We start from the raw sequence: 12,806 nt of genomic DNA, 5'->3' as shown, positions 1-12,806 counted from the left end.
GCAGCAGCAGCAGCAGCAGCAGCAGCAGCAGCAGCAGCAGCAGCAGCAGCAGCAGCGGCAGCAGCAGCTGCCCAGAGGGATGGACATCAAGAGGAAGCGGAGATCACTGGAGTGGCTCCATGCTGGCTTTGTGAGGCGTCTCCCTAAAGGAGACGAAGAGCTGCTGCAGCTGCTGCAGCGTGCTGCTGCAGCAGATGAGCCAAGGAGACTCCTGCTGCCTCTAGACAGAAAACAAGCAGCAAAAACGTCTCCTAGCAGCAACAGCAGCAGCAGCAGCAAGGACAGGGACAGCTCAGAGCAAGACACACAGCAGCATTTTTTCCTGTAGACAGCGCAACCAGCACCAGCAGCAACAACAACAACAGCAACAGCAGCAGCAACAGCATCAGCATCAGCAGCACATAGCCACAGCTGCTGAGATACCCCGTCTTTTCAGCATTTTGTTTTATCTCTGCAGCAGTTTGCTGCAGCTCTTTTTTTTGAAGTTTTTATCTGGACACTGCTGCTTTTGCTGCAGCAGCAGCAGCAGCAGCAGCAGCAGAAGCACATTGCATTTCTTTTTCGTTTCCTTCTTCCTATATTTTAAACTTTTAGCAACAAATACCTAAATGCGTTTTGAATAAACGCCCTCACAAACAAGCCTGAGGGTTTAGGGTTTAGGGTTTTAAGTTTAGGGTTTAGGATTTAGGGTTTAGGGTTTTAAGTTTAGGGTTTAGGATTTAGGGTTTAGGGTTTAGCGTTTGCCTCCGAGTTGTCATTCCCAATTATATATTCAACAGAAGCTGCAACTTAACAGCAGCTGTTGTTGCTGCAGTTAAGTTGCTGCAGCAGAAGCAGCAGCAGCAGCAGCAGCACGCAGCTGCATTAGAGGTAAAGGCGAGGAATGATGCATTCAAAGGCCTGAGCCTCAATTTGTTTAATTTGTTTGTTTTTAAAATGTGTGGAGTATAAAGCAGAAGAAGATCGTGTGGTGTATATACATATATATATACACCTGGTGGGGTGTATCTACAACTCATTGGGTGTATCTACACCTCATGGGGTGTATGTACACCTCATGGGGTGTATGTACACCTCATGAGGTGTATTTACTCCTCGTGGGGTGTATATACACCTCGTGGGGTGTATATACACCTCGTGGGGTGTATATACACCTCGTGGGGTGTATGTGCAACTCGTGGGGTGTATGTGCAACTCGTGGGGTGTATGTGCAACTCGTGGGGTGTATGTACGACATGTGGGGTGTATATACTACACCTCGTGGGGTGTATGTGCACCTTATTGGATTACGCAGCAGGCATTTTGAGCGTGTCTAAACAGATGAGATTTGCGCTGCTCTTGCTCCTCATTGTGGGGCTGTTGCTGTTGCTGCTGCTGCTGTTGCTGTTGCTGCTGTTGCTGCTGTTGCTGCTGCTGTTGCTGCTGTTGCTGCTGTTGCTGTTGCTGCTGCTGCTGTTGCTGCTGCTGCTCGCTTTTGTGCTGTTCTTTCTGCGGTTGTGGCTCCGGTGTCTTCTGCTGTCCTTGCTCCTGTGTCTCCTTCTTTTGCTGCTGCTGCTGCTTTTGCTGCTCCTGCTGCTTTTGCTGTTCCTGCTGCTGCTGCTTCTGCTGCTGCTGTTGCTGAGAGTCTTTTTCCTGTTGAGGTTTTGCTTCTGCTGCAGGTTGTTTCTCCTTATCAGCAGGTTGCTGCTGCTGCTGTTGCTGCTGCTGCTGCTGCGCAGAAGCATTCTTCTGTTCTTCCTTTTTCAGTGAAGCAGCTTTTTGCTGCTGCTCTTTGGGTTTTTGCTGCTGCTCCCCTGCAACAGCAGCAGGAGCAGCAGCAGCAGCAGCAGCAGTTGATGTGCGTTGCATATCTTTTTTTTCTTTTTGTTTTTGTGTTTGCTCTTCTGCTGCTGCTGTTCTCCCGCGAGACCTTCTTCTTATGCCGAGAGTGCTAGTGCTTTTTTGTCTCTCTGCATTGCTGTCTTGCTTTTTATCTTTTCCTTCTTTCTTTGCTGCTGCTGCTGCTGCTGCTGCTGTTGCAGCAGACTGATCCTTCTCATTAGACGTCTTCGCCGTCTCTTCCCCCTCTTGCTGCTGCTGCTGCTGCTGCTGCTGCTGGGTGTCTTGTGTTGGTTTAGAATAGCCGTTGTAGATATATTTGCCTGAGTTGGGGTCTCTCCCCACAGCATTTTCAAGTGTCTCCACAGCTTTTACTGCTGCTGCTGCTGCTGCAGCAGCAGCAGCATCAGCAGCAGCTGCAGCAGCAGCTGCAGCAGCAGGAGGCTGCATGCCTGGCAGCTGCTGCAGCACATTGAAGGAAGCATCATCAACCCCAAAGGCATCATATCCATTATATGAATAAGAGTAATGTTGTTTGTTTTGCTCGTAAAGTTTGTTGATTGTTTTTGTATTTTTACCCCAGACTTCAAAGCGAATAGTCTGAGTTAATAAATAATTTATAAAGGCTTCAGTTACAGGCTGCTGCTGCAGCAGCTCGCAGTAATCAAACTGCAGCAACCAGCTGCTGTCTCCTTGCTGCTGGCTATCTGCTGCACCAGTGAAGTGCGGCCGAGGAGACAAATAAGGGGTGAAGCAAACGGAGACACCTTCTGCTGCTTCAGCAGCAGCACCCCACAAACGCCCAACCTTTACTTGGTAGTCTACAGCAGCAGCAGCAGCAGCAGCAGCAACGCAGCAACTCACACAAGGGTTTACAGATTAGGGTTAGTCTAGGGTCTAGGGTTTAGGGTTTAGGGTGTAGCGGTTTTAAGGGGGCGGGGGATGGACTGGGGGTTTGGGTTGTGATGATTTAGGGTTTAGGGTTTTGGGTTTAGGGTTTACGTGGTGTGAATTTGACTCTAAGACTCAAAGTTTTATATTCACGGTTTAGGGTTTAGGGTTTATTAAGATCTAAGGTTGAGAGACTAGGCTTAGGGTTTAGGGTTTAGGGTTTAAGGAAGCAAAAAGAAGAAAACGAGACAAAAGGAGACAGTACAAAGAGACAACAAGGAGACAAAAGGAGACAGTAGAAGACAACAGAAGAAGCAAAAAGAAACAAACAAGTAAAGAAAAAGAAACGGAGACAAACGGAGACAGGTGAAAACACCAAGGAGACAAAAAGAGACAGACAAAAAGGAGACAGAAAGAGACAAACAAAAAGGAGACAGAAAGAGACAAACAAAAAGGAGACAAAAAGAAAGAAAAAGAATGAAAGAGACAGAAAGAGACAAAGAAGAGGCAAAGAAGACATAAAGAGACAAACAATAAAGATAAAGAAGACGTAAAGAGACAAACAATAAAGATAGAGATAAAGAAGAGATAAAGAGACAAACAATAAAGATAGAGATAAAGAAAAGATAAAGAGACAAAAAATAAAGATAGAGACAAAGAAGAAAGACAGAGTTTAAGAAGAAAGAAACAGGAAGAGATAAACAAGACATAAAGAGACAGAAAAAAGATTAGGAAGACATAAGGAGACAAAGAAAGAGATAAAAAAGACATAAGGAGACAAATAAAGAGACAAAGAAACAAACAAAGAAGACATAAAGAGACAGGAGTATAGAGAAGGAGATAAAGGAGACATAAAGAGACAAAGAAACAAACAAAGAAGAAGTAAAGACATACACATGTTGCTGCCTATCAGCTCTTGAGGCGTCTCCTTGATGTCTTCGTCTGCTAACTCTTTTCCTTCTGCTGTCACAGGGTAAACCCCAACCTCTATCTGAAGCAACAAAACCCTAAACCCTAAACCCTAAACCCTAAACCCTAAACCCTAAACACTTCAGCTCCTCCTCATGCCCAGGCCAGGGAGCCCCCAGGCCTAAACCCTCAGCTTTAAACCTTTATCTTCAAGCAAAATTTCTAAACCCTAAACCCTAAACCCTAAACCCTAAACCCAGTAACCTCTAACACCAAACCCTTTAAACCCTTACACCCTAAACCCTAAACCCTAAACCCCATGAAGAGCCTAAACCCTAAACCCTTAATCCCAAACCCTTAACCCTGTGAATACCCTAAACCCTAAACCCTAAACCCTAAACCCTAAACCCTAAACCCTTTTTTTGGACTTGCCTCTCCCACAGGTTTTCCTTCTTCATCGAAAACTGTCACTTTAGCTGCATTCTCTACCTGACAGGCTAAGGGTTTTAAATATAATTCGCAGCTGCCTAACAAACGCCGAGAAGGGAACGGATCCCAGTACGGATTCTCAGCCGGACGCAAGCCTGCACACACGCAAACCCTAAACCCTAAACCCTAAACCCTAATAAACCCTAATAAACCCAAATAAAAGCTAACGAGCCTTAATAGACCCTAATATAACCTTAATAAACCCTCATTAAACCGGATAAACCCTCATAAACCCTTAAAACCCTAATAAACCCTCATAACCCTAATAAACCCTAACAGATCCTCATAAACCCTAATAAACCCTAAAGCACCCGAATAAACCCTAATAAACCCCAAATGAATATATTAAATAAATTGTTCTCTCAATAATAATACTAATACTAATGCTAATAGCAATAATAATAAGAATAATAACAATAATAATAATAATAATAATAATAAAAGTGGATGGGGTAGAAGATTAAAAGAATTAAAGAGGCCTGACTAGGAGATGTTTGAACAAACAAGAAGTTTATTAATTTTTCTTACTTTGTACGAAGGCGTGTTTGTCTTCTGCGTCAACCCAATTATTAAATAAGTCTCTCATTATAAATATTCTGTCTTGTAGTGTTGCTGCCTGCCAGACATACACCTCAACTTGTTTAAAACAAACGGAGACGCCTAACGTTGTTCTCTTTCTATTTTGTCTCTCCTTACACTCCAGCAACAACTTTGGTTGCAACGAATAACAAAGCCCTAACTCCTCGGCTATTACATTCGCCTCCCGAATCAAAGGCAATACCTGCAGCAGCAACAGCAGCAGCAGCAGCAGCAGCAGCAGCAGCAGTCGGAGTAGTAGCAGCAGCAGCAGTCGGAGTAGTACCAGTCGGAGTAGTAGCCGTCGTAGGAGTGGTAGCGGCAGCAGCATGCAGAAACAGAAACAGAAACAGTAACAGCAGCAGCAGCAGCAGCAGCAGCAGCAGCAGTAGTAGTAGTAGTAGTAGTATGATTAGTAGTTATAGCGGCAGCAGCATGCAGCAACATGCAGCAGCAGCAGCAGCAGCAAGGGAAAGACGGACTGAAGAAGGGTACAGCAGCAGAGACACCAAAACGGAGACAGTAAAAGAGACGCATAAAAGGAGACAGACAGCAGCAAGAGCGGCAGCAGCAAAGACAGATAAAAAGAGACAGAGAGCAGCAAAGGATGCAGCAACAGAGGTGAATCTGCTGCAAAGGAGACAGAAGAAGCAAATGGAGACACCCAATACACTGCTTTCTTTTGTCTCTCGTCTCCTGACGCACTTGCGTCATTTGCTCATTAAGCAGCAATAAGTCTCCTTCTTCTTGTCTCCTTTTTAACTCTTCTATTTCAATGTCTCTCTTCTTCTCTTCAAGCTTTCTTTGCTCCTCTACAAACGCTTCCTTTGCTAACGCTAGCTGCCCTTCGTCAGCCTTCTGCTGCAGCTCCTGCAGCTTCGCCTCGTACTCCTAAAACGCAGCAGCAGCAGCAGCAGCAAGTGCAGCAGCAACAGCAGCAGCAAGTGCAGCAGCAAGTGCAGCAGTAGCAGCAGCAACAACAGCAGCAAGTGCAGCAACAGCAGCAGCACCTGCACCAACAGCAGCAGCACGTGCAGCAGCAGCAACAGCAGCAAGTGCAGCAGCAGCAGCAGCAAGTAGCAACAGCAGCAGCAAGCAGCAACAGCAGCAGCAAACAGCAACAGCAGCAGCAAGTGCAACAGCAGCAACAACAGCAGCAGCAACAGCAGCAGCACCTGCAGCAGCACCTGCAGCAGCAAGTGCAGCAGCAAGTGCAGCATATATTACATTACCTCCTTTTGTTTTTGTATGGCTAGCTGCGCCTCTTGAAGTTTTTGTTTGTACTGCGAGCGTCTGAGTGTCTCCTTTTCAATTTGCTGCTGCGTCTGTGCAAGCCCTTCGACTGTCTCCTGCTGCAGCAACGTAGCTTCTTGCAGGCAGCGTTCAAAGGTAAAGTGCTGTAAGAGGCTGCTCCTTGAATAGCCTCCTTCAGTCGGTAAGAATACAAGAAAAATATAATTCTGACCGATTAAAATTCTGTCTCCGCTGTTTAGAGTTATCTGCTGCCCTTTATCTGTCTCCTTTCCGTTTACAAAAGTGTTTGCTGCTCCGTCTTCAACCACTAATACTGCTGCTGCTGCTGTTGCTGCTGCTGCTTCCCCTTCCTGCTCCTGCTGCTGCTGCTGCTGCTGCAGCTGCAGGTAGCAGTGATTAACGCTTAAACCCGATCCAGAGAGACAGACATCAGGACAACTGCTTCCTTCTCTTCTACCCACTCTCAACTTTTCAGGGGCTGCCGGAAGCTTAAAAGATAAAGATGCAGAAAGAAGAGGGTCTTCATTCAGTAATGTTATATGCGCCACGCAGTTCCAGTCCGGAGCTATACACAAACTTTAAACCCTAAACCCTAAACCCTAAACCCTATACCCTAAATCCTTAATCCTAAGCTTTAAACGTTAAACCGTAAACCGCTGCTGCTGCCGGTCTTTTTTTTTCTTTCGTCGCTCAGGCGGCATTTTCTTTAGGTTTATGGTTTAGGGTTTAGGGTTTTAGGGTTTAGGGTTTAGGGTTTCGTGTTGAGGTATGGGGTTTTGTTTTAGGATATAGAACTGAGGGTTTAGGGTTTAGTGTAGTGGGTTGGTGCTTAGGGTTTATAATTCAGCATTTCCTATTCCTTATTCTTTCTCTCGTCCTTGGGGTTTCGTGCTTTGGAGTTAGGGTTTAGGGTTTAGGGTTTAGGGTTTAGGGTTTAGGGTTTAGGGTTTAGGGTTTAGCGCCTCCCATTACTTGTTTCATGTTCCGTGTTTCGGCTTAGGATTTAGGCTTTAGGCTTCCGCGTTTCGTGTTTCGCTTTAGGGTTAGGGCTTAGGGTTTAGGGTTTAGGGTTTAGGGTTTAGGGTTTAGGGTTTAGGGTTTAGGGTTTGTGGGCTAACCTGCGAATTCAGTGTGCATTTGTGCTTTTGCTTTTTCTAATTTTTCTTCCCAAGACCGCTGCAAGTCTTTCATTGCCTCCTCCATTACATTTATTTCTTCTTCATGAGCTCGTTGCAGCGCTTCTGTCTCTTCAAGAGACAAACCCCCTCGAGGGCTGTCTCCTAAACCCTTTCCTGCATCCAGCAGCAGCAGCAATAGCAGCAGCAGCAGCAACAGCAGCAGCAGCAGACGCAGCAGCAGCAGCAGACGCAATGGAGATGTTTTTCTTTTGCTGTTTCTGTCTCCTTCCTAGACATTCACTGCTACTGTCTCCTTCTCTCTCTTTTGCTGTCTCTGTCTGTCTCTCTCTCAATCTCTATCTGTCTCCTTCTATTTGCTTGTTAGGCTGATGGTGTTGCTGCTTCACCCTAAACCCTAAACCCTAAACCCTAGTCACTAAACCCAAACCCTAAACCATAAACCCTAGACCCTAAACCCTAAACCCTAGATCGTAAACCCTAAACCCTAGGCCGTAGATATACCTTCAAGGAGGGCTTTGAGTTTCGCATTTTCTTCTTTGAGTTGTCTGATAAGTTTGTCTGTGGGGTCTTCATTAACAACTGCATTGTTCTTAATTTTCTTTGCTCTTTCTGCGTAACGTAGAGTGCTGAGAGTCTCTTCATAATTATCATTAGAAGGAGACAGTGCACATATCATGATGGTCTTGCTGCTGCCCCCTAGAGCATTTTGCAGCAGTCTTGTAAGTTTGCTGTCTCTATAAGGAATAACTGCTGCTGCTGCAGCACCACCAGCAGCAGCAGCAGCAGCACCTCCTGCTGCAGCAGCAGCAGCAGCTTTATTCTCTCTTTCAGCAAGAGCATTAATAACGTTCCCTAGAGCAGAAAGAGACTTATTAATTGCACAACCTTCTTTTAATCTGTCTCCTCCTGCGCCTGTCTTTGATATCTTTTCAGACCCTGCTAAATCTACTAAATGAATAACACTCTGCTTCCTTCCTTGCTGCCCTTCAAAAGAAGTTAGCTGAATAAGCTCTATCGATATCACCGTATGAGCCTGATAAATAAATAAATAAATAAATAAATAAATAAATAAATAAATAAATAAATAAATAAATTATTTGTTTATTAATATAAATAAATAAATAAATAAATAAATTATTTGTTAATTAATTAATTTATTAATTTGTTTGTTTGTTTGTTTGGTTGTTTATTAGGAAGGGGTTTTTGTTCTCCCTCAAACAAAGTTTATTGATATTACTAAATATAAATAAATAAATAAATAAATAAATAAATAGATTAATTAATTAGTTAATTAGAGCTACAATAAATAAATAAATAAACATCTATAAAACAAACAAATACAAAAAATATTTAAACAGCATCCGCTTACCCTGCTGCTGGTTGCGTTCATCAGAGTGGCTCCCACTGCACAACCAAACCACCAACGAGGGTTTAGGGTTTAGGGTTTAGGGTTTAGGGTTTAGGGTCTAGGGTTTAGGGTTTTAGTAGAAGTAGAGGTTAGCCGCCGCCGCTTAGGGTTTTCAATTTGCAGTAAAAATCGCAAGAAGGACCCTGGAAACTTCTTTTCAAACCCTAAACCCTAAACCCTAAACCCTAAACCCTAAACCCTAAACCCTGTCGGACCTGTTCTGTTTGCAGTGCCTTTGTCTGTTACTGCTTGAATTTCATCATATGATGATACTGCAACCTTTGATAAACCCTCCACAAATACTCCCAGTTGTTTAGACTCTCTACAGCACAAATCAACCCTTCCGAGGGTTTAGGGTTTAGGGTTTAGGGTTTAGGGGTTGCTGAGGAGTCAGCTTGTGTCCCTAACATGCTCGAGGGTTTAGCGTTTAGGGTTTGGCTTTTGTTTAAGGGTTTAGGGTTTTCGTTCTGCTTGCGCATTTAGGCCTTGTGGTTAACTTGAGGGATGAGCAGGATTAGGGTTTAGGGTTTAGGGTTTACAATACCTGGTGGAGAGCCCTGCTTTACGTCTTTTTGTGGGTTTAATGAGTGGAGTTAGGGTTTAGGGTTTAGGGTTTAGGGTTTAGGGTTTACAATACGCGGAGCCCTGCTTTAGTTCTTTCTGTGGGTTTAATGAGCAGAATTAGGGTTTAGGGTTTAGGGTTTAGGGTTTAGGGTTTACAATACCTGATGGAGAGGCCTGCTTTAGGTCTTTCAGTGGGTTTGATGAGTAGATCTTGAACAAGCTCATTATACACCTCAAGCATGCTAACAGAGAGATGAAAAGACTTATCTTTTTCTGTATTATCTTTTATTTTTTTAAATATGTTCTCACAGACTAAGGGTACAATGCCTTTATTAGCACCATAGCCAACCATTGAGTAACTCTTTCCTGCGCCGGTCTGTCCGTACGCAAATAAACAAGTATGAAAGCCTTCTAATGCATTAATTAAGACTTCTTCACCTAGCTGCCTATACACCAGAGATTGATCTGCATAATTCGAACCTTCTTCAGGATATTTATACCCGTCCTCTCTTTCTTTATAACCATCATGAGACCAGTAAGAATAATCAAAGCAGAATATACGAGGAGGCTTGCTGTTGTTGCTGCTGCTGCTGCTGCTGCTGCTGCTGCTGTCTTCTATATCTAGAAGATGCGTTTCTTTGCCTCGCATAGAAATACAGCAAACTGAGCCTATGTCTTCTTCGCGTTGATTGAAAGGGCGAACCCTTACTGCAACCTTTACAGCACTCATTGTCTCCTTTCTTACTGTCTCCTTTCTTGTTGTCTCCTTTCTTTTGTTTGTTTTATTTATTTGTTTTATTTGTTCTGTTTGATTGTTTACTTATTTGTTTGCTTGGTGCGTTGGTTGTCTTTGTTTTATTTACTGTTTGTTTATTGTTTAGGGTTTATTGTTTACACTTTAAGCAGCAATTGCTGCTGCTTCTGATTCTGCTGCTGCTGCTGCTGCTGCTGCAGTTATTTCTTCTGCTCCTGTTAGTGCTGCTGCTTACGCCGCTGCTGTGCTAAACCCTAAACCCTAAACCCTAATCCCTAATAATATCCAGCTACGTATGCGGCACAGTTTGCAGTTTGCTGGGGCTAATAAACAGCATAAAGAATTATTATTTGTTTTGTTTTGTTTAGTTAATTTTATGTTTGTCTGTTTCTTATGGTTTCTACTCTTTATATCTCTATCTCTGTTTTTTAATATTTTAAGCTAAAAGGAGAAGGGGCTTCTCTATACTATCCTTTTACTTTAAAGGTTTAGAAGAAGCAAAGCAAATGCAAAAAGAAGCCGAGAGCAGCGAGCAGTATTAAACCCTAAACCCTAAACCCTAAACCCTAAACCCTCGTGTAATGAAACAAACGCCTGCGCACCCGCAGCAGCAGCCCCAAGAGGCAGCGCTGTAATTCGATTGAATTATATTTGATATAAATAAATATTTAATAGTATATTTTCAGGCACTTCAAGAAACCCTAAACCCTAAACCCTAAACCCTAAACCCTAAACCCTAAACCCTCGAGTCCCTTTTGGGGCTAACCACCGCATGCGCTGTACAGAAGAGAGAAACTAAGGGGCTGTCTTCTGAATGCATTTATTTTAATATAAATGCATTAATTAAATTAATATAAATTTATTTTATTTTTGTTTTATTTCTTCTTTTTATACAATCATCACCTCTATTTGCTGCTGCAGTCGGCAGCGCAGCTCAGCTGCTGCTGCTGCTTTTTTTCTGTTTTTTTTGTCTTTGTTTGTTTGATATTTACTCTAAACAAAACATTTTACCCTTAACTCGCAAATTACAACAAATTAAAATACAAATAATAGCAAAAAGAGCTCTTGGTGCTGCTGCTGCTGCTGCTGCTGCTGCTGCTGCTGCTGCTGCTCAAGGGGGGCCCCCGACTCTGCGGCAGCGAGCAGAGCGAAGCAAGTAAAAATAAATAAAATAAAAATAAACAGCTAAATAAACAAACAACAACAAAAACAAAATTTAAAAAGATATAAAAAATAAAAACAGTTTCCTCACGTTATCATCATGCCGCAGCCCTGGTGCCTCTGGCTAAAGCGTTATTTAGGGTTTAGGGTTTAGGGTTTAGGGTTTGCGGTGAGCTCCGATGCAGCTCGAACCCTCTCAAGGGTGGAGCAGCTCTGCAGGCCATGCGGCGCTGCAGCAGCTGACGCAGCAGCAGCCTTTCTTTTATCTGCTTGCTGCTGCGCGCAACCGGAAGGAAAGCAAGCGCCGCACAGGACAAGGCACGCAAAACCCTTAGGGTTTAGGGTTTAGGGTTTAGGGTTTAGGGTTTAGGGTTTGCAGGACCTGTTGATGAATTGCTGTTGTTCCTGCTCCTGCTGCTGCTGCTGGGGGGTTGCAGGAGCCCTGCTCAGTTCTTGCTGCTGTTGCTGTTGCTGTTGCTGCAGGTCGTTTGCTGCTGTGCTCTCTCTGGTCTTTGGGGGTTCCCCTGTCTGTTGCTGCTGCGGCTGTGGGGCCCTTAGAGCGCCTCCGCATCCTGCAGCAAACAGAAGGCGTGCTACAGCAGCAGCGGCAGCAGCAGCAGCAGCAGCAGCAACGAGCTGTACGGGGGATTAGAGGCCAGTGGGTTGGGGCTGGCTGTGGGGCTGCAGGTTGTCTCGTTGCATGCGGCGTCAGTCTTGCAGTCAGTCAAGCCCTCAGGTGTGTTGCTGCTGCTGTTGCTGCTGCTGTTGCTGCTGCTGCTGTTGCTGCGTGCTGCTGCTGTTGCATGCTGCTGCTGTTCCCTCGCTCCTGTTCCTGCTGCTGTTGTTGCTGTTATTGATGCTGCTACTGATATTCTTGTTACTGCTGTCCTTGCTGCTGCTGTTGCTGCTGTTAGATGCTGATGCCGTCTCTAGAATAGAGACAGCACAGCGCTGCAGCAGAAGAAGGAAGCTGCAGGCATATGTAGAATTTAGCCTCTAGGTTTTAGGGTTTAGGGTTTAGGGTTTAGGGTTTAGGGTTTGGGGCTGGGTGTGTATCAGGGACCCTGCAGCTGGCAACGGCAGCAAACTGCACGCGGTGAGGGTTTAGCGTTTAGGGTTAAGGGTTTAGGGTTTAGGGTTTGGGGTTAAGGGTTTAGGGTATAGAGTTTAGGTAGTAGGCTGAGGGATTAGGGTCTACGGCTATAGGTTATTAAGGGTGGAGAGTCTAGAGTTAAGGGTTTTGGCTTAGGGTTTAGGGTTTAGGGTTTAGGGTTCAGGGCTAAGGGTTAAGGGTTATTAAGGGTTAATAAGGGTTATTAAGGGCTAATAAGGGTTATTAAGGGTCTAGGGTTTAGGGTTTAGGGTTTAGGGTTTGGTGTGTGCAGGCTGGTTGTTTGTCTCTGTGTACTTTCGCTTCTTTTTTTTGCTCGCATCCATTTGATGTAATTCGCACAATTTTATCTGCAGGTATTCTTCTGTCTCTAATTAATTAAAACTGTCTCCTTTGTTGTCTTTATCTGTCTCATTTTGTCTTTATCTGTCTCCTTTTGTCTTTATCTGTCTCCTTTGTTGTCTTTATCTGTCTCCTTTTGTCTTTCTCTGACTCCTTTGTTGTCTTTATCGGTCTCCTTTTGTCTTTATCTGTCTCCTTTTGTCTTTATCTGTCTCCTTTTGTCTTTATCTGTCTGTTTTGTCTTTATCTGTCTCCTTCTATCTGTCTTGTTTTTATTTGTCTCCTTTTGTTTGTTTGTTTGTTTATTTGTCTCCTTTTGTTTATTTGTTTATTTATTTGTCTCCTTTTGTTTATTTGTTTATTTGTTTGTCTCCTTTTGTTTATTTGTTC

At 44.0% G+C, this 12,806-nt stretch overlaps 2 protein-coding genes across 2 annotated transcripts in view; one reads left to right on the top strand and one right to left on the bottom strand.

The window, feature by feature from the left end:
- Nucleotides 1–1,278: 1,278 nt before the first annotated feature.
- On the bottom strand, nucleotides 1,279–8,466 carry EAH_00017300 (kinesin motor domain cointaining protein, putative; the record flags this gene model as incomplete). Its single annotated transcript, XM_013397650.1, has 9 exons — nucleotides 1,279–2,639; nucleotides 3,604–3,700; nucleotides 4,090–4,202; nucleotides 4,804–4,888; nucleotides 5,389–5,574; nucleotides 5,916–6,502; nucleotides 7,056–7,229; nucleotides 7,578–8,109; nucleotides 8,446–8,466. The coding sequence occupies 9 exons, from the start codon at nucleotides 8,464–8,466 to the stop codon at nucleotides 1,279–1,281; spliced, it is 3,156 nt and encodes a 1,051-aa protein (XP_013253104.1).
- Nucleotides 8,467–11,063: 2,597 nt separating this feature from the next.
- The window catches only part of EAH_00017290 (hypothetical protein, conserved), a gene marked incomplete at both ends in the record, with an annotated part of 4,868 nt that continues 3,125 nt past the window's right edge, over nucleotides 11,064–12,806 (top strand). Inside the window, 5 exons of the mRNA XM_013397649.1 lie at nucleotides 11,064–11,077; nucleotides 11,343–11,347; nucleotides 11,447–11,699; nucleotides 12,023–12,059; nucleotides 12,349–12,405. Of these exons, the coding sequence (XP_013253103.1) occupies nucleotides 11,064–11,077; nucleotides 11,343–11,347; nucleotides 11,447–11,699; nucleotides 12,023–12,059; nucleotides 12,349–12,405 (366 nt within the window). The remainder of the gene's footprint in view (nucleotides 11,078–11,342; nucleotides 11,348–11,446; nucleotides 11,700–12,022; nucleotides 12,060–12,348; nucleotides 12,406–12,806) is intronic.

Source organism: Eimeria acervulina, genomic scaffold (assembly GCF_000499425.1).
Source record: "Eimeria acervulina Houghton genomic scaffold, Eah_scaff110, whole genome shotgun sequence".
Lineage (NCBI taxonomy): Eukaryota > Apicomplexa > Conoidasida > Eucoccidiorida > Eimeriidae > Eimeria > Eimeria acervulina.
Note: the sequence above shows the minus strand (reverse complement) of the source record. Positions and strands in the feature narration are given on the sequence as shown.